At 39.6% G+C, this 21139-nt stretch overlaps 1 protein-coding gene across 7 annotated transcripts in view; it reads right to left on the bottom strand.

The window, feature by feature from the left end:
- GRM1 (glutamate metabotropic receptor 1) overlaps positions 1-21139 on the bottom strand; it is a 190448-nt gene that overhangs the window by 58427 nt on the left and 110882 nt on the right. For all 7 annotated transcript variants that reach the window (XM_065057508.1, XM_065057510.1, XM_065057509.1 and 4 more), the window contains exon 4: positions 13257-13492. In XM_065057508.1, coding sequence (XP_064913580.1) covers positions 13257-13492 — 236 coding nt within the window. The remainder of the gene's footprint in view (positions 1-13256; positions 13493-21139) is intronic.

Raw genomic sequence — 21139 nt, forward strand, 5'->3', positions numbered from 1 at the left:
TCAATTTCTGCATCTTGGACTCCCAGGCAAACGCCATTCAAATAGTTTGAAAAGAAACGTGCCTTTGTATTCATATGTCATCCTTTTCATGGCTGCATTCATGCACTGAACTGGGACTATGCTTATAACTGCCATAATGCACACACAACTACGAATATTCATTATGATGCACATTCTAATTAGGATGTTTGGAATTAACTCCATCATGGAGTGAGTAAGCTATGAAGATATCTAACCTACTTGATGATCACTAAAAAATCAATGTATAGTCCTTCTAGCTTAATCCGCAAATCCACAAATGAAATATTGTGATAACTTATTGGAAGACTCGTGGAACTGACCAGGAATCTTACATGGAACGACAGCAGTTTTTTCATACTTACGGTCAAATACCCAAACGTAACATTCAAGACGCAAAACTAGAAATTAATAAAACTTTGCTTGTGATTCTGAACATGGGGAATCCATCAAATCAGAAGCAGTTTAGGTTAAAAAAAAAAATCTATTGTAATTCAGATAGTTAGGACATAACATGAAATGATATGTTCGTTCTAGAAACAGGAAACATGGAAGATAATCTGAAGTGATTCCAGTGCATTTCTTAGAGACAGAGTAATATTATGAGAGCATGACAAATAATTATTATGATTAATTTGTTTTTCTTAAAAGCTGGGCTGTGTACAAACTGCCTGCAAAATGACCACAACATGTTCTATTATTTATTCAAAATTATTATTTAATTTTTGCAGCAAGACATTATTTCTCAGCTCCTATTTTAATTAGAAATGAATATTTCATCTTATAAACAAGAATAAAATATGCCAGCTGATTTTTTTTGTTTGTTTGTTCCTTGATTAAATGGTTTGTATATATAATCAGCAAAGACACTGATTTCAAACTCTGATATAGCATTTGAAATCCATCTTATTATTTCATTAGCTGACTAAAATGTAGTGCTTGCAAAGCCATTTGAACAGTCAAGCTCAGCCTTCGCCTTTAAAGGACATAGGAAATACCACAGTTATTTTAGTGGAAGATTCACAAACAGAGCAAATGGAAAGGAAGGCTTTTGCCCTGCCTGATCTTGGTCAGAAGCCATACTCTGATCTGGCATCATGATACCCCAGGCCAAATTGATTTTTTTTGAAGCTATTTTTTCTTCTTTTCTCTGTCGCCATTCTTGGGAATATGACAACAGCAAATTCAGTTTGTTACTTTTACAGCATGTCCTTCTTCTGCTGCTGCTGCCAGTCCAAGAACAAACTTCCTCTCAGCCGCTGCAGGGTCTCACATGTGCCCATGCTCCCAGTGCCTCAGGCATCATTTCAAAGTGATTGATTATTATCACAGAGACCTAGGATGTGCCTGTTTCTCTCACTTTCTTTACAATCTTCCTCCAGTGGCATCCTGGATGCTGACCCTGTCTCTCTAAGGACCAGGTTCCACAGAACCCATTTTCTACATGACCTGAAGTCCTGTGGAGAAACTATTAAAAATAAAAAAACCCCAGCCTTCAATCTTTCCCTCTCCCTCAGGTAACTATGTAACCTTGCTGCCTTATTTGCACACTCCATTAAAGACATATTTAGAACTACTATTCTTAACAGATCTGTTATGTGGAACAAGTCTAAAGGATAATGAGTTGCTGCTACTCTTATCTGAGACAGGAATTAACACACTTAAAATCAAATTAATTTAAAAGTTAAAAGAAATATTTGCAGATTTTTATGTTATTTTACTAGCTTGAATCATGCTTTTCACTCTAAATTAAAAAAAATAAGACTTAGATACTTTTACAGATACCCTATTGTAACACACAATTATGGAAAAATGAAAAGCACAGGAAATAAGACTGATTGCATTTCAAGTGTCATGCTTTTCATATGAAGTCTGAGACTGTCTGAAAGAGAGAGACACATCTCTGTAATTGTGCTGCAGCTTTCAGAATGTTAAGCACCTTAGATACTTAAATTAGGAAGCTGAATACATATTCTGGCACCTAATTAATTGACTTGATTAGTACCTGAACTCCTCTAGCTGCTATTGACTTCCATGGGAATTATGGAAGATCAGTACCCTTAAAAATCAGGCCAATTTATCTAGGTCTCAGAACATGCACTTCAGGAGCCTAATTTTGTGCATCTTCATCAGAAAATGTTGGTTCAGAGTTGAAAATAAGCAAACTTCATATTAACCATGGAATGTATTACCACTGGATGGGGTAAAGAAGTTAAGAGAAATCTAGTCTTAGTATATGTTAAATAGTTGGCACCAGCACAACACTCGAAACTATTAATCAGGGTCTTTAGATCAGAGTGGAAAATTATGATGCAAATATTAAAATACACATATTCAGTAACCTATCCTCTCTGGAGACATGTGCTCCTATCTGGCCTGGAGACAGCAAATGGAACAAATCAGATAAACTCTCCTCCGTCCACTAATCTCGACCTTTAAACATCTAAGTACTAGCTCATGGTTGTAAGTGTATGGGCATAAGATCCTGAAGACTTCAAAAGTCTGAATCAGTATTCCATGTTAACATCATCCCCTCATGGTAGGATACCAACCCGTGGCTGGCAGGCAGACTAGCTGGCCTAACTGGTCTTTTCCTGTTTTAAATTCCAGTGATTCTGTATGAGTCTGAAGAATAGTCAGGAAACATATCTAATTTATCACACTTTAAGATGAGTTTCAGAATTTTTGCATGACACTGTACCACCCATCAGCCAATACTATGGGTTTTCTTTTTCTTTTATTATTATTCTAAAAGAGCAAACCACTTCTTCCTCACTTCTTTTCTTAATGTTAAGGTGGTATTAAGAACACCAGCATTAGCTGACTGAGTATAAATCAATATGAACACCAATGTGTTTCACTTCTGCAGAGATACAGCTCCCTCCAAATTTTTCCTTTGCCAAGTTTGCTCTTGCTTTTGCATTTTCTTGTTTGTTTGTTTCAATAGACCATACAAGAACCATACCTCACACAAGAAACTTTCTCTCTGAAGGGCTATCTTCCTGGAACCACATGATGACATACCGATGGAGTGGATTTCATACATGTAACGTGGCTAATAACTGTGTTCCCAGACTCCGCAGCAGCCCTGCAGCCACACAGTTGCTCTCACGGACTGCCCTGGCTTCCCAGGATCAAAGGCAGCTGCTCTGCAGCTGAGGAGCAAAGTGGCCTCTTCCACCCTGATTAGTGCCTAGCTGGACCATGTTATAATTTAATAAAGCACACTCAATATTTTTGTTTTGAATTAGGTGACGTTTTCAAATGATTGTTAGGATGATCCACATATTCCCTTGTAACCCTTGCAATATGGAATACATTCCTTGCAAATCCACGGATCACAAAGATCCGCTTTATTTTGCCCTTAGATGGACATATGCTCAGAGCTGTGTTCAAGTACAGTATCACAGAAAAGATTCATTTTAAAGCTGAGCTAAGATTAGAAGCTTCTGAATGACAACTGCATGAGGACAATGCATTGCTGATTAGCAGTGAACTAGAGCTAAGCAAATCAGAACATAAAATAAGTGGCCCTAATCTTTATTCACACATTAAATTCAACAGAAAAACAGGAGGATTCCTTCAGATCTGAAAGAATTTTAAAAGCATTCATTTTAGCACACCTCCTTTTTTTCCTGGGTATAGCCAAACATGATAGTGCACAAAAAAAAAGTAGCTCTATCCAGCCCAGCCAAACCCAAATTACTGGAGTACTTGAGATCTCACAAAAAATAGGCCTTTGTGGTGCAAATTTTTAGACAAAGTAAACCTAGAAAAGCAGGCAGAGTAAACTGGCCTTTGCAGACAGTAGATGGTATACTGCATAGCATGATGTGTAGAACGCTATTGCTGTGGAGAGAACAGCCATGATTTTCCATCCTTATAAAGCTGAGCCTAAACCCAGAGCTAAATTAAAGTTTTGATCTTTCAGGTTTCTCCAAAGCTGCTTTTTATTATATGATTCTCAAATATCTGAGCTGAAGGAAACCTTTGTAAATCATCTTGTCTCACACCTTGCTGTGCTGCAGTGGCCCTCTCTGGCTCAGCTGGCGGCCCAGCCAAGCTGCAATAGCTGCTTTTATTACTCTTCCCCAAGTTCCCTCCACACTAGCAGACTTCTGAGCTCCCCCACACCTCCCAGTGTGAGTGGGAAGACAGAAGTTTATTCTGGCAGCACTACTCTTTGGAGCACACACCTTTCATCAGATTATTCTCCCTATGTGGATACCAATACAACTTATTCTGAGTAGGAAATATTGTGGTTTGTATGGTTTGAGTTTTATTACTCAGGCGCATAATTTATTGCTCTTTACACCACTGTCCAAGATCTATTAAGAAGAACACATTTATTTTAATAAATCTATTGTCTGTTTTTCAGAAAATATCGTTGTGCACAAAGTGTATCTCTGGGCTGCAGCTAGATGTGTGAGTGTGTGGGTTTGCACCTACACATGTTAGCATCTACTCTATCTCCTTTGCACTTGTATTTATGGGGTAATGCTGCCAGTAATGACAATCTGTAAAATTGCCAGGTGAGTTTAAAAACTTTCCACCTACAGATAAATGAGGAAAGGGGAGATATGATCTACTAAAAGACCAGGAGTGCTGACAGAAAGCAGTTGGCCTTGTTTTCAAATCAGTTACATTTGCTGTTTCATCTGGTTTACTTAATGATTTGGTTAAATGCTTATATCTAGGCTAATTGTTCTGATGCATGACCTGTGCAAACAATTGATTTCTAGGAAAAAGTCTATTAATTTTAATTGTGTGCTTCTGTCCTCACCATGCTCCTGATAGAAGTTCAGAGCACTGTGACAGTCTGAATAGTCAGGAGTTGCCCTGTCCCTCTCCAGGCACAACAGACAGGAGCCCTGAGGAGGCACAAGAGAGCAAGTCTTTCATGTCCTGTTCCTTTGCAGCACCATCGGTTTACTTGTGTAACAGAGAAGGCTGAATATCACAAGACTACCCCAGGATAGTTTTAATCCCAGAAGTGGAAATTTTGACCATTAAAACCCACTACAGAAAATGTAGATGTAAATACTAGATTCAGGAAACTGTTGTCATATCCTGCTGTAATACGTATATGTTCTGCAAACTGTCTTCTATGCTCTTTACAAAGGTGTATATATATACTGCTTCTTCCCTTTATTTGATGATGATCTATTTTTTTTATGGATACAAAAAAAAGGGAAAATATTTATTGTTATTGTATTTTGATTGACAGCCTGGTTTATAAGTATTTTTGGAAATTAAAAATATTAGATAAATGTAGCTGCTTTCTTCCAAACACAGAAATAAGAAGCTAGAAGCAAATGAACAAAAATCTGGCCATAGATAATACCTTCTCCAAATAATTCATATGATTTGTCACAGATAAGTACATTATTAATCTTCCTCTTCTTTAAGCCTTAAAAGCTGTCTGTAGCCTTGTCTGAAAAATAAAATGAGACAGCTTTCCTGTCCTGTCTGCTGAATAAAAAGCCTTGACTAAAAAGTGTAACAACTAAAGTTCTTTCACACAAGTTGTTCCTAATAGGCTTCATTCTAGGTGCCCATGAAACTGGGATCAATTTTTGTCACTATTGTGGGATGAATCCTACAATCTCCTGCCTCATTCTGAGGACAAAAAGGCAGTGACATAGGATTCAGCTCTTTCTCTGCTGCAGGGACCTAAGTATATAATGGGAATACAAAGCAGGTGTCAGGGAGGGCAAGTCACAGGATACATAAGGTACAATATATCTTGAAGAAGTCATGGCACATTAATAGGTTGATTCCTTCTTCAAAAGCTTATGAATGTGTCTCCTATATACTGCACAGGTTATCTACAAGCACTGACTGACCTGGCAGAGTGTACGCTCAGGCTGTTCTCTTAGAAATAATCTTCTGCTGATGCAAAGTCTCATTGAACATGTGCTCCAGGGGGGAGCCTTGCAGACATTGAGATTAAAGGAACATTCTCAGAGAAGCACCTGTGAGCACGTCTGACACAGCAAAATGAGCCCTGATAATGTCTACTGGATCTAATTTGTCCAGCTCACAACATAACATGAGACACTCTGAAAACCACTTAGATTAGCTCATTCATCCTTTCAGCAAACAGTAGAAAAAAAAAAAATAAATACACATCCTGGAGAGCTTTGTCCACTGAGATGAGGAAATGAGGGCCCCATGTTACCTCATACAAATTTGTCAAAACTAAGATGGGTCTTGAGAAAAAAATCCTTGATTAACAGAAGCTCTGAACTATGTTACTGGTGTACTGGATATAGTCTGCAAGGTGTTTAGACGTGCAAAACTGTCTGAGGATAGGAAAAGGTCAGCTATCAGTCTTCTGCAACCTCACTAAAAGTATAAGGATTCTGTCTGGCTGAGATAAAAACAGTTACTTTTTAGCAAGTCGGTAATAAAGGTGGCAAACACAGATGCTTTTTTGAGAAAACTTACCAAAACAGACAAGTCAAGCTGGCTCCAGAAGCACTTGTTGAAATGATTTGATTTAGCAGCTCGAGTATGATGTCCCACAGGCACGACTATACTACTCCTGTACTTGAACATGTAATACTGCACTGCTCTTTGTGCATGTTGCTGTGTGGGTCTTTGATATCTAGAACACCTCTGCACCATGCTCCACATCTCTTTCAGATTATGGCTATATCAAGCAAAGTGAATGACTCAAGGTCTTTACAGTGACAAACCCATCCATATTACCTGCAATTTTTGTCTCAAGAAGTATGACTGCTTTATTCATACCAAAGCATAAATGCCTTTTCTGGAATATTTAGTCTTCCTCACAAGCTCTTTTGTGCTATCATTATTGTGTTCTGCCCATGATTTGACATAGTACGAAGATTTATGATGCGCATTCAGAACTACTTAGGTGTGATGAAAGCTTATGTCCTCTTCCAGAGTGAGTCTGCTGATGCAGAAAGAAGATGGGAAAAGATACATCTTCTTAGGACCAAATTTGATACAAGAATATGGTGGCTGTACAGATCCCTGGCAAGAACGAAGGCAAGCAGCATCCTGGATTGTACAGCCAGTGACTACAGCATGTAATTACCTCCCCACTACCACCACCCTTTATGTTGCACGCATCAGGGTGCATTTAAAATACTGCACACACTTTGCGAACCCCCAGTACAGAAAGACACTTATAACTTGGAGAACATTCGGCAGAGGGCCATTGAGATGATCCAGAGCTGCAGTCATTGTCCTTTGAAGACAGGCTGAAGAACTTGGGTTAGTTCAGCCTGGAGAAGAGATGGATGCAGGGGAACCTTACAACGGTCCCTCCGCCCTATGGAGTGGTTATCAAGAACAGTGAGACAAGTTCTTTGTGGTGAAGCATGATGGGAGGAGCAGGGGGTTGGACTACAGTCTTCCTGAGCTGTCTTCCATACTGAATGATTCTGTGACTCTGGCTGCACTCAGACTGATTGTAGTTCTCTTGGACCAAGACAGGAATTAACAGATAAAGCAATCTTTATGGCATGATCAAGGTATGAGTAAGCATCCTACAGGACACTTGGACTGTGAACTCATTTGGAACAAAAACCCCCTACATTTCTTGTTCTTGTCTGCCACAAATACGTTCACTGACAAAGAATCATTCTCCTCAAAGATCAATTGAATCGATGAATGAATCACGAATTACCCACTTTTTTCCACTTCACTCTGTTGAAAAATGTCTGTGCTGATTGCCTGCCAATGTATTTTGTTGTCCCAGCAGACTAACTACTGTGAGCATAATCTAATGTTTCCATCAGTTCCACAACCAATTTCTTAACTGTTTCTTGCAGTGCAGAGGAGTACCTATCTCACTCGGTTAACATAAACTACAGCCATTGTATCATCTGAATAAGGCATTCTGTAAAAGAGCAGTTAGACCTCCACACAAGTGTTAGCACTGCACTGAGTTCTACACTATTTCTGCATTAGTGCAACTTGTGTTTGATCCTGGCTTATGTGGATTTACCAAGTTCAACAGAGAAATATTTGTCACTGTAGTTTTGTGGGGAGAGAAACACTATTCTAGCTATTTCTAACAGATTAGGGAGGGAAAAACACCCTACAGAACTGTTGGGAGGGTATCTGAAGTCTGTTGCCTGACACACACAGTCTATTGCATAATCTCGCTGTCAGCATTCAATCTCCGTACAGCCACCAAAATGCAGAAAAGGCTGAGTTGTGTGATGAACTGAGACAAACTCCGACTGTTGTTTGGGGCAGTGCCTGAGGTTGTGTGCTAAGGTAACTTAATGTCAGGTCCATCCTGAGTGAGGTAACTTCTTAGTACCTCAAATTCAGAAACAGCTTTTTTCCTGATAAGTATTAAAACTGTCTGCTCTGTTCTGACTTTTCATCTGAAGGGCATGAAGAACAATGTAAAGTTCTGAACCTCGTGATGAGTCAGGGGTCCATGCAGAGTTGCAGGACATGCTTGGTTTCCTAAAGAATGTAGCTACTACATGGAAAACATTGAAAGCACCTTAGTGCAACAGACAGTTTTAGAAGAAGGACTCTGTACTGGAAGTGGTTTTGGCCTGCTAGATATCATGGAGACTACAAGAGAACGGTCATATACAAATATCTCTTTTCTTCTCTGGTGGGTTGACTTTGGCTGGCTGGTAGGTGCCCACCAAGCAACTCACTCACTCTCCCACTTCAGCAGGACAGGGGAGAGAATAAAATTAAAAACTCATGGGTCAAGATAAAGGCAGTTTAATAAAGAAAAACAAAGGCCATGCATGGATGTAAAGGAGAACAAAAAGATTTATTCTCTACCTTCATCAGCAGGTGAAATCCAGCAACTTCTTGGGAAGTAGTACCTCAATTTGTAGTGGTTGCTTTGGAAGATAAATGCCTTAGTAACTTATTCACCCTGCCCCCCGCCTCACCCCACCTTTCTTTTAGCTTTTATTGCTGAGCACAACATCACATGGTAGGGAAATTTTGGTCAGTCTGGATCAACTGTCCCATCTATGTTTGCTCCCAACCTCTTGCCCACTCCCAGCCTGCTGGCTTTTGATGCGGGGTGGGGAACGGAGAGAGAACCTCAGTGCTGTGCCAGCCCTGCTCAGCAGTGGCCAAAACACTGACGTGTTAGAGATACATTTCTAGCTACCAATACAAAGCACAGCACCATGGGAGTTGCTATGGGGAAAATTAACTCCATCCCAGCCAGACCCTATACATCTACATATAAGAAAATTTCTGGACTTGAATCCTATTGTGTTGAGGAAGAATATCTCCTATAGCAGAGAAAGAGAGAAAGAGGGAGAAAAGGAGAAGGACATTCTCTTATGAGAGGCATTTGGCTACAACATTTTCAAAGAATGAGTCAAAATAGTTCCCACATATTTGGCTGACACCCAAGTGGGAAAAACAAGTTGTTTAGTTTTTGCAAGAAGGGATGATCCAAAAGAGCAGTCACTGCAAAGCTCTTGATTATTGTCTTCTCTTCCCAAGCATATAGAGTCCTAATACATCTGGCTAAGCTATTCTGAAAATGTGGCCAATTGTTCAGAACCCCACAGATTTCACAGAACAGAACACACTTGGACTTGTTATGTTCCAGTAGTGCTTAGACCAGATAGCCTTTTTTCCCAAAAAATACACATGTGCATTCAGAGCTTAGTGTAACATGAGAATTCCTTAAGGTCAACGTCAGTCTTCTCAAGGACTAAATAATGGAATTCAAGCAATAATTCCTGTCATCAAAGAAAGCATATTTCTAGGAACTGGCTTTCCCTTGCTTCATAGACAGCCTGCAAAACCAAGCTAGTGCTGACTCAACAGTAACAGAGTATGAGAAATGGAAAATGCAGCTATAATTGCTTGAGGAGAAGCCCTTGCCTATCCATGAATGCTAAAAATTGAACTTCACATTCCAGTGGCAATTCTGAATAAATCACTCAGTACATGATTAGCTTGTATATGGGCAAATTATACTGGGCAGGCAGTAATTGAAGATTCTCAAATGCAAACTAATAACTACAAATACAAATAATACAAACTAATACAAACAAACACAAACTAATAACTAATCACTAATCTCCTAATAAACTAATAACTAATCTCCTTTTCAAAGTGGATAGGTCCAAGTATTCTGCATATTTTTTAACAAAGTAGTCAGAGAACAACTCTGCCTTTTCTTTTTTTGTTTCTCCTAGGCAACCTATTGTTGGGTAAGTACAAATGCACTATGCTCCCCTAAATATCACAAATATTTTTGTCCTTGGTTTTATTTTTCATTAGTTTACCAAGATGTCAACTCTCCAGATACGGAAGATGAACTTGAACAGTGTACTGCCTTTGAATAAATTTCTGTCTATGCAAAAGTAAGGGTATGCTTTGTTCCTAGTGAGAACTACCAGCATGCTTCTGGAATACAGAACAGATCAGGACCCAGAAACAGTCAGAACACATGCTATTGATGTTCATGGACTCCTGGGATCACAGGAGACTCAGATTTGTTCATAATGCAGGAGCCTATGTACCTTGTTGCAGGAATATTGAGGGAATACTGTGAGGTAGGAGTGAAAGCTCTTAGATACAACTTAAAGTGCTTAATACCAGTATTGAATACTGATAATCTTCTTGGGGTGGTGCGGTTGTAGCAACAGTTCTTAAATTTGTAGTACCACAAAGAAGTCAGAACTTTATACTAGTGCTTATTACTTATTGAGCGCCATGGATTCTCTCCTTCAAATTCATGCATGGAGATACTTTGTGAAGGAGGAAGGAGGCAACTCAGACTCCTTTTTTACAGAGAGTTTGTGAAAAGGTCTGTCTCCAAAGCAGAGAGAGATAAAGAAGGCAGTTAATTGGCACTGTCATACTAGACTTTCTTGGAGAGAAAGGGTCCACCAGCAAGCTTTGAAGCTGTTGGTATTTGAAGTGACATTCTCAGCCCTACAGGAAGGTCAGATAAAGGTATGCATACAGAGAGCTCTGTTGGTATCAGGCAGTCAACAGTCAGGTCTCTGCAGCTAAAGAAAAATAAATATGATATTTCATCGTTCCCAGACTTGCTGGGGACATATAGGGCTCTTGATTCTGTAGGTATGCCGTTATTGGTAACAGATACCTTGTGGTGCTTCCCTTTGGTGATGTGCTTAGTTGTATGTGATATGCCTGAGGGTTATCAGTGGTTCACCACCAAAGTTAAGAGCTGAATGCTTTCCAGCAAATCCTAAAAAGTATCACATATTTTCAGGATTCATGGAAAAGCTTACAGCAATTTGGAGGAGGGAAAGACATTTGAGTGCCTGAATTGTGATTATTAACTGTCACAGTCAACCAATGTAGACAAATATTTTTGTGTTTCACTAGTATTATCAGAACAAGATGGTTCCTGTCTCTGATACCTGACACCTTGAGAGGCACAGGACACCAGGGCAGGCATGTGATGGTATCTGCAGCACCCTCTCCAGTGTCCAGTGACTTCAACCCTAGGATCTCCTGAGCTAGTTCAGGGTGTCTTTTTTTCTTTTTTTGCATAAAGCAGCCCTTCATGGTTTTCTTTTATTAATTCGTTCAACTGCTATTTGGCTCAAGTACAATTCTAGAGTCTACAGCAACCACAGTCTGAAAACTCATCTACACATTCTTGTGCAGAAGTACCCTGTCTTGGCTATTTTGCACTCACCACCTGGTATTTGCCTTTGATGCAGCAGATGAAGAATGACTATGCTGGTTCAGACTAAAGTTTTTAGTTTCATAACCAAAGAGAAGCTGGATAACAAACTACCCATGTTTACAACAGCTGCTGAGATTTCCTCAGAAATGAGACCCTTTTATAGATCATCAGCATGAAATTTATTTATGTGAATGGAACGACCAAAACAATGCAATTTTAAGCTTGTTTTTGCAAGAAAGAAGGCTGTGCATTTGCACTGTGCATCCCTCATTCAACATCCCCTTATTAATTTCTGCCCTTTTTGGCCCATATAAACTCCTTTTTCTGAGCTGAAGCAGTCTCAAAACCAATTAAGTATGTATACCATAAATCATAATTTTGTTGGAGTCTGAAGTTAATCTCTTTGAAGGAAAAAAAAGCAAACAAAACAAAACAGAATAACCTCAACATTAATTTAGCCTATCTGCCCTACCATTAGCCCCTTAGCACCCAGATGGGCCAGCCTGTCTGCCAGCCAGCCAGCCTATCAGGCTTGTTCTGAGTCAGTGACAGTATTCGGTGATACGTTTCAGCTCTTAATAAGAGAACTGGAGGAAAACAGAAGGCAATATGGAAGATATTGTTAAGAAGAGTTACTGATGGAGAAGAGAAAAACTAGAAACACTGTGGGAATTCAGTTCAGAGAGCACACAAAGACCAGCTGAGATTACTGCTATAGGACAGAGGGAGGGCAGACATAAAGAACAGGACAGAAATCCATGGGAAGTCAGGCTTCATTAGTTTTGTTCCTAATGGAGTAACTTCCCTACTATCAGAATATACATTTTTTACTAGAAATAAAATATTTACGAGCTACAAATAAAATATTAGAAAAAAAAACAGCAAATATTTTACAGAAAATGATTACCTCTCAGTTTACTAATAAATTTAATTTTAATGAAATATTTTAGTTTACTTTCTCAGATTCTGCTATGGAAAAGAAAACCTGTCTATGGCACAGTTACCTTTCTCTTGCTATGAAGTGAGGGTTACTTCTATCTGTAGGACAGTGTGTTTTTTTTATGTGTTACACCGTGGAAATAAATCACAGATGTTTTAATGGGCAAAGAAAAGAAAGGGTGAAGCAGATTAATGGACAATTTTAAGACTCATCAATTTTCCTTAAAATCTGTTTTCTGCCATAATGTTTTCCTGTGAATTTTCTGATTATTCAGCTGATCAGAAAAGCTGGCTTTGAGAAAAAAAAAAATAGTCAAAATGTATTCTTCTTTTCATTAAAATGTAATGGTTACTTATTTATTACAAGCCATATTACAACTTGGGCAACCTTGTTGGCCTCAGTATAGCCACAGAAATGCAAAAAAGGAACAAGTTGCTCTTCAACAGAGCAGAACAAAGTTGAGAGGAGGTCATGCAACCAGTGCCAGACACATTCCCATCAGAGATGGGATTTATGTCTGTACAGTTTGGGGTTAGCACTTTTCACTGGTGATTTATACACTAAAAAAACAAAACAAAAACCCCACAAAGAACACAAAGACAAATTTTTGCCAGCGCACAGATTGAAAGAGGAAAATAATTGACAGGTTACCTGTGCAGTTCTTCTGGAAGTTGGGATTCTCCAGTGGGTGCCCTGGGATGCGACACTGAAACCTGTGCTGCCAGAACTCAGGAAACCAGGGGTTGCGGGTGTTGGTGTCCAGACGCAGCTTCAGATAGTAGTCATCAAATGACAAGACCTCTGGAGACTGCAGTTTGATAGTGATGCCCCCATTTGCTTCAGGTTCATAACCTTCAATGACTTCATCTCTGTCTGCCCAACCATCACTGAAACAAGGCAAAAAAACACTTATTACACAAAGGCAGGAAGCTTGTCTTGAAAAAGCAACCACTAAAAGACAGACCAGCACCCTTGGAATCCAGTGATTAAGGGGAAAATCTACAGGTAAGTCTAAAACACAGGCAGAAAATGAAAGAAGAAAGCACAGTGGTGGAGACTTGTAATGAGCAGTCTGACTGATTTCATGCAGAGTCCTCATTAACTCATCTGGAATGATGAGGATTTATCCTTGTCCCTCTGGAAAGGGTTTTTGGGCATAGTTTCTGTTGTGATGTCTTTATGACTAAAGAGATTCTGCACTATTTAGGCTGTCCTGTAAGGGGCGGAAACTGAAAGAACGAATATTGATGGAAAGGGAACTGAGCCAGATTCCTGGGTGTTTTGCAGAAGAGATCTCAGCACGCATGGATCTTACAGCTAGAAGAGTAATTCAAATCAAGCATCAAGTGAGAAATGCATTGTGTTAGAAGAGAATGGAATAAGAATACATTATAAAGTTGAGCAAACTAAAAAGAAAACCACGTCCTTTTCTCACACTGCATGGGATTTGTGATAAGTTGATTTTTTTTTCTCTTTCTTTTTTTTTTTTTTTAAACAGTGTCTATCTATTTTATTTCTTTGTTTATTCATATAAGAGTTACTTTCAAAAACTTGAAGATAAAACTCTTTCTTGACAACACTGTTTCACGAAAAGTCTAATTTAACACATTTGAACAATGTTCACTGGGTTTAGCCTCCTAGTTTTAGTTTAGTTCTTTTAACAAGTCCATTGATTTAGTGTCTTTGTCCAGTTCTTATTAGATTCCCCTAAGAACAATGCTATTACTGTGCAATTTAAGTGCAAATATAAGTTGGCCATTGCTTCATTTTAACATGCTGGGCATGTCATGAGAGAAATAGATTATTCAGGCACTTCAGACCTAGCTCTGTCCCCTCAGAATCAAATCAGCTGCACTGCTGCTTTGAAAAAAAGACAGACAAAGCACTTGCAGCAGAAAAGAGCTGAAGAGGAAAAATGTGATTGATGACTAAGAGAGAAGTCTCTGTTTCATCCCAAGGAGTCTTGCATCCCGAACTCCAGGCAGACAGAAAGAAGGTACTCATTAGGATTCATTTACACCCAGCGTGGAGAAGAGTGTTGGGGTGCAGACCATACCAGCTGAGGGTATCTACGAGACACTCACACAGATATGCCTGGGGATCCACAACCGAAAACAGACAAAATTTGAAGTAGTAAGCTCTGTCGCAGTCCTAGTCAAATAGGTGCAGAGTAACTATGCATTGGGCACATGTGAGCCTTTTGTCTCCAGCCACCAGACTGAACAGCTGCATGGTTTAGCTGCCATTCACATTAACTGCTGCATGTGCTGTAGGCACCTAGAAAAAAGTGGCAGGTCTCCATGGAAATACAGAAACGCCGATGTACTGAATGCTTTCCATATGGGACACACAACCCAGGCCTCTATTACAGGAAGTTATTTAAGACACAGGACATCTGGTAGCACAGTGACTGTGTGATCCCTTTCACCTGGGCCTGGGGACCCAAAAAAGCTATACTTCAAGAGAGCACTACATGGCAGCTTTGAGCCAGGGTTTCTTTTTTTCACCCGTTACCAGAACCATGCAGTAGAACTGCCAAAAAATTTCTGAGCTTACAAGCCACTGACAAATATCTTCATATAGCCAAGCAGCATGAGATAAGTGAGGATGCATGTTGCATCACACACATGGTAGAAAGTGGAGGGTAGGGGGAGGTACGGGGAGAAGGTTACAAGAGGGAATCAGTGATGGCTGAAAGGTCCCACTGCGGAACAGGGGTGGGCATGATGCAGTACCCCAAAGTGACTCTGCCAGGCTGCAGGTGACAGCACCTGCTGGGTAACTTCTTCCCGCAGCCAGCAATGCGAGTTACTCAGATCCTGCCCTTCTACCAATACAGCCCAAAAGGTAACCACATGGCACAGCCGTGGCCTGACAGCTGCTCTTGAATTGCCATAGGAGTGCACAAAGTTCAAAAGCCATGATTTGTCCCTCTCTTCTCCCTGCCTCTCTAGAATATCTTGAGTTTTGGAGAGGTAAAGAAGACACAGCTCCTCCTCTCTGCATCCCCACACTCCTCACTTGCCCATGCACTGAGGGCATCTACTAAAATGCACCCTGGCTGCCTCAAGATCACAGTTTAGATAACCTTACAAAGGTAAAACCAGGTGAATAAACTGTCTGGATTTCACATAATTCACATAAACCAGCACCAGAGGGGAGAAAAAGGCACAATCTTTGTTTCTTATTATGTGGGGGAAAAACAAGCAAGAGGTCACTCTTACAGTGTAATTAATTGAGTCCTAATTGCATGATTACTTCATTATTTGTCAGAATGTTTATGGCTTGCAAAATGTAGACTCAAGCAGAAACATTAGTGAGTCCAAAAGATTAAGTAAACCAGGCCATTTTTTACAAAGTTTCTAGAAAGGAGGAAGTTCCTCTACTGCTTGGATTCCTACCAGACTAACATTAGAGTGATTTATTTCCTCCCCCCTGTAAGTTTGGCTTGGAAAATTGCCACATTCAGTCTGAAGACAAAGCAAAGCAATTCTGCAAAGGCAAGAGAAAGTGTATTTCAAGTTGTCTGAAGGTAGCTGATGGAAAAGTTCCCCTAAATCGGAACACAGATTGTTATCTAATGTTTCTTTGTCACTTTCTGGCCTCAAATGTTTTTTGTTCTCTCTTCCAACTCCTCAAATTGTTAAATGTCTGATAAGTTTTGTATGCAGCAAAATGTGAAGAAAAGACACTGGAATCAGAGAAAGAAGATCATTTGTGCTGAAGTTCATATGGGAGCTTTGCTCTACTTTCACTAAAATCAAGGAAACAAAAAGGAGTCTTCTGATCTCTTAGGGGACCCCTGCCATCCTAGTGGCTGCAGGCTGGCTGTGCTGAAAGGTGTCCTAAGGGGACCATACAGGCCTACCAGCAGCTGTGGGAGGATTGTCAGAGACCTAAGATCTTGTTATAAGGTCTGCCTATATTCCCTTTTACTCTATGTGTATGTATATATATATATATTCCCTTTTACTCTGTGTATGTATATATATATATATCTATATAAGTGAAAAAGTAAAAATGTAGAAAAGTAAAAAAGGATTGTCCAGGAACTAACTGTGTATCTTTAGTGCCCTATGAATAAATGGATAGTGTTCCAGAATACTACGGTAAAAAGACATTTCTAACACTGGGCAACAGCACAATACTGAAGTCCAGATGACAGTGTGTGTGTCAGTGACAGAAGCACAAGATCAATAGCTGATTCAACAGAAAAATGACATCTCATTAAAAATGGCAGCCCATGCTATTATTTTCTTGTCAGAATCGAGTACTTTCCACCAACTTTCCATCTTTTATCCTGCTGAGTAGCAAGTAGCACAACACTTAGCACTCTTTGCAAAAACATCTTCCTATGTGTTTTTACTGCAGTTTTCAGGAGGTGGCCCAATATCTATAACCCAAACTTCCTTCCCTAATGAGTGTCCATTGTACATTTTTTGTGACTTTCTGGCCTTGAAATGTGTCGAGTATCTTGTGCAACAGTTAATCTGAAGCTCTGTGAGGGGGTTTGTAGTGTGAAGACAGAAGCACTGAGAGAGAGGCAACCGTGTGGAGGTCAAACCAGCAACCACTTTGCTCTTTGGGGAGAAAGAACCAACTGGTTTGTTACAGTTTTGTGGTGTTTATCACAGCCAAAATGGTCACCGATATTCTGCAAACTACTCTCAGTGCAAGTCCCAGTCTGGTGGTTGGCATTCATGATGCCAAACCCAAATTTCATCATTCAGTCACAAACAAATACCAAGCAGAAAGGGAAAAAGTGCAGAGCTATCTTCATCTAGCTTCAGAAGTCCTATTTCCTGTTACCAGAGGCTGAGTTTGAAGAAACAAAGCTTTTTTTTTTTTTTCTTAACCAGTTTACTATTCTGATAATGTGTGACAATGGACATTTCTGAATCATAGCTTCAGCATCTTAGCTTCTCTGTATTTTCTGAACTGCAAACACATGAATTCCTGTGACTGAAATACCAGAAGAAATGTAATGGATTTCCAATTTCCTCTCCTCTTCCAAACGTGAACACTGTCAGCTGCTTTTCACAAGGGCTGATGAGACAACCAGCAATCAGGCTTTCTATTTTCATCTCCTCGGGACTTAACTCTTAATCTATGCAGCAGCACCTCTGCTTCCCTGCACAGCACTCAGAGCATTCCTATTGCAGATGTTTCTTTCAAATAAGCAAACACACAAAAAGAAAACATGCTGTTGTTTATGAAGACTACTTGCCCTGTGATTACCGTAGGAGGTAGCAAGCTTTCATGGATAAAGAAAATGAAACATTTGTCAGTCATGGACACTGACTGGCAATTTGATCCTTGCACCCTTATAAGGCTTGATCTGATGGGCCAAATCTGTAGAGGGCAACTGATTTACACTTCTCTGTCTGGAGGGCTGCATCATTGGTAGATTTGTCACTCACTTTCCATGAGCTAAGATGAAGTCTTCTTCAGAAATTTGCATTCATGATAAGTTTTTTAAATGCTGTATTGGCCAAGTCATAAAATATTTGAGAGAAATTAAGAGCAAAACGCCCTTTATAAAGGTGTAATGAATTATTTTTTGCAATAATCTTTCTGCCCACAGCAGATATTCTTGTCAATATAAAACTGAATAAATCAATCATATTAAAATATATATATATATATATATATATATATATATATATATATATATGTGGGGTTTTTTTGGACAGGTTCTGTTCCTGTGCTAGTGGATATTTTTATCCACTTTGAAAACAATGTTACACATAGCTATACATATGTAAATTGGAAACATTACTTTCAAACTTTCAACCTTCACAGAGGTTCCCTGCAGATATCCCATTCCGGTGGGGTAGCTGGGCACCAGGTGACAATAAATGACACACAAAACATCAAAGCCTATATTCTTGCTTTTCTCTCCTTTCCACAGAACTAAATCCCATATTAATATACTTCCTTTCTCATATCAATATACAGCCCCACAGAGCGCATTTCTGAATGCCTTCTTACCACTGCTCTCAAGGCTGCCAGCTTGCCTGCTGTTATGTTAAACTTCAAATGGATGTAAATATGAGGACAGCACCACTCAAAGAATTCGACATTCAATAAAGTGCCATTCCAGTTTGTTATTTATCTCAATAACTTCATTTTTAAGGATAATTTTTATATGCTGGATTATATCAATAAAAGGCTGGACATTTAATGTGCAAAGTGCGTTTTGCAAAACCATCTTTCTGTGTGGTGGTCAGATACTGCTTATTTAGAGGCACAGACCCTGCTTATTTAGAGGCATTTGAGAATGCTACAAACCCCCAGCTAGTGTTAAGGGGAGTTTAAATAATTTGTTATTTGGTTCTGATAAATGCCAGTGTTCTGGATTTCCAGAGCTGGTCAGACCTGGAAGCCTGCAAATTCAACCTTCTCTTTTTATAAAAGTCTTTTCTGACAGTGCCCCACTGGAAAATGCAGCATGGATTCTCCAGCCTGTATGCAGGAGTTGTATGACTGTGACAGCCTCCTGCCTGCTCTTCTGGCACAATGGATGGATACTTGGAGATCAGCACAAGGCCAGCCCAGAAAGTACCTCTATGGCAGGTGAAATGATTTCATTAGCAGCTCCATCAAAAAAATCAGTGTCGCTACTTGGTTATGAGCACAAGTGGCAGGATAAAGCCTGGAGTAATTTGCAAACAGTACTGTAGCTGGTTACTTACCTGCCCTCTTCTGGGGGTAGACTTAACAAAAATATATTTATTTCACCAACCTGATGTACTGGAAAGAAAAAACACAATTAGCTATTGTGAAGGACGGTGGACTATTCTCTGGCAATAAGGAACTCGACCCAATATATTCGGTGTTTGTGTAACACATGCCTCAGACAGAAGCTGTCATGTAAAGAAAATTGAAACTGTTCAATATTCACAAGTCAGCAACTGGCAAAGTGACTTTCCTCCTTAGGCTCATGCATTATCAGTCAATCGCAGTGGTCACCAATGTCAGCTCAAAGGTTCTGATTGTTATTGTTAATGAGCATTACTTCAAACATGAGGAAAAAAAAGGCCATTTTTGCATTCATTAATTCTGATAATTCATTAGTACAATATACTTGCACTGAAGGGTGGGAAAGCGTTCCTCAGTGAGTGAACTATGAATTGTTAAAAAGCACAGTTCCACTTTTACGTTTGTGACATGTATTGGAAATCATAGGAGATTAGTCCCATGTCTACAGATGAGCCTGTATCTATCTCACTGCTGGCAAAGCCCAGTCTGAAAGGCTGTATACTCTCATGCTATAACCAGAGGCTTGCTAAGCACTGACTGACCTCCTTAAAACCAGAAGAATCAAAGTCACTAAAACTTGTCAGCCAAAAGAATGAAAAAAAAAGAGGGTTTCTAGGCCAGTAGTTTTGCTCCCGCAGCCATAGATGGAGGTAGGCAGGAGTCATCACCCTCCTAAGCTGTCTGTCTTTAGCAGCAGGCATCACAAGATGCTGTGAGATTTGTACCTATTCCCTTTCCCTACAAACTAACCTGTGCTCAAATGTATTATATAATAACTTGAATTCCAGCCTTTAGATTTCTCTGAGTTTATGACCTTCATAGGTCAGTCCTGATTCAAATCAGCTGAAAGCATCATGGGAATATCAGCTCTGAGAACTGGAAGCAGGAGCAGAAAACCACTAAAACTCCTCCTGAGAGAGCAATGGAATATAAGAGGGAGAGAGAAGACTGCTGCCTTGACAATCTCCCACACACACAAAAGAAAGTGCAAGAGAAGCATTTGGTGCCAGACTGTGCAGTTACTGATTTTAGACTCACAACTAACACAGCGTTACTATGCCACTGTGGCTTGTAATCCTGCCACAGACTACAGAATGAAGAGTAGATCAAACCTGATCAGAACTTGGTCTGGACATCTCTAGAGACTATCAGCATGGCTCAGAAAGAGACTGGTATGATTTATGAGTTAACACCACTCCCCTTGAGAAAACTGCATATAGCCATCATGGTTTGAACTCTAATGTCCTACAGGAGGTGCTATTTTTCAAAAGAAATTGAAACACGAAGTCTAAAACTAATTCCCAAGGCCACTTCTTGCAAGTGCTTTGCCATGTATCTTAGTAAATTTTCTGTTCGTGCCAGGTTTGCTTTCATACCATCGCATACACAACTTCTCACTTGCTGTTCTTGATTGCTGAAAGCGTACAGTCACTGTAGCATATTAATTCTTGTAGTTTATGCAAGCACAAATTGTTGGTAAGGGCTTCCAATTTTTATTTAGTGAATCAGTGGGTTTCTTTTGAATGAGTGACACTCTGTACAGAACCTAAGTTGATAAATGATAGGTCATAATGTTTCAAATTATTATCATTCACTTTTGTGTGAATTTTCAGAGTTTTTGCATCGTTCATGTAAAAAATGTAGATTATAACCTCATGGACCATGATGGATTGTATTTTGCAAATATGTATTTAGGAAGGTTTTAATTATCGTATGTGGTGCATATATTTGCATGCAATTTACATAATGTAATTTAACTGCCTATCATGCAG

This window comes from Columba livia, chromosome 3 (assembly GCF_036013475.1).
Source record: "Columba livia isolate bColLiv1 breed racing homer chromosome 3, bColLiv1.pat.W.v2, whole genome shotgun sequence".
In the NCBI taxonomy this organism is placed as follows: domain Eukaryota; kingdom Metazoa; phylum Chordata; class Aves; order Columbiformes; family Columbidae; genus Columba; species Columba livia.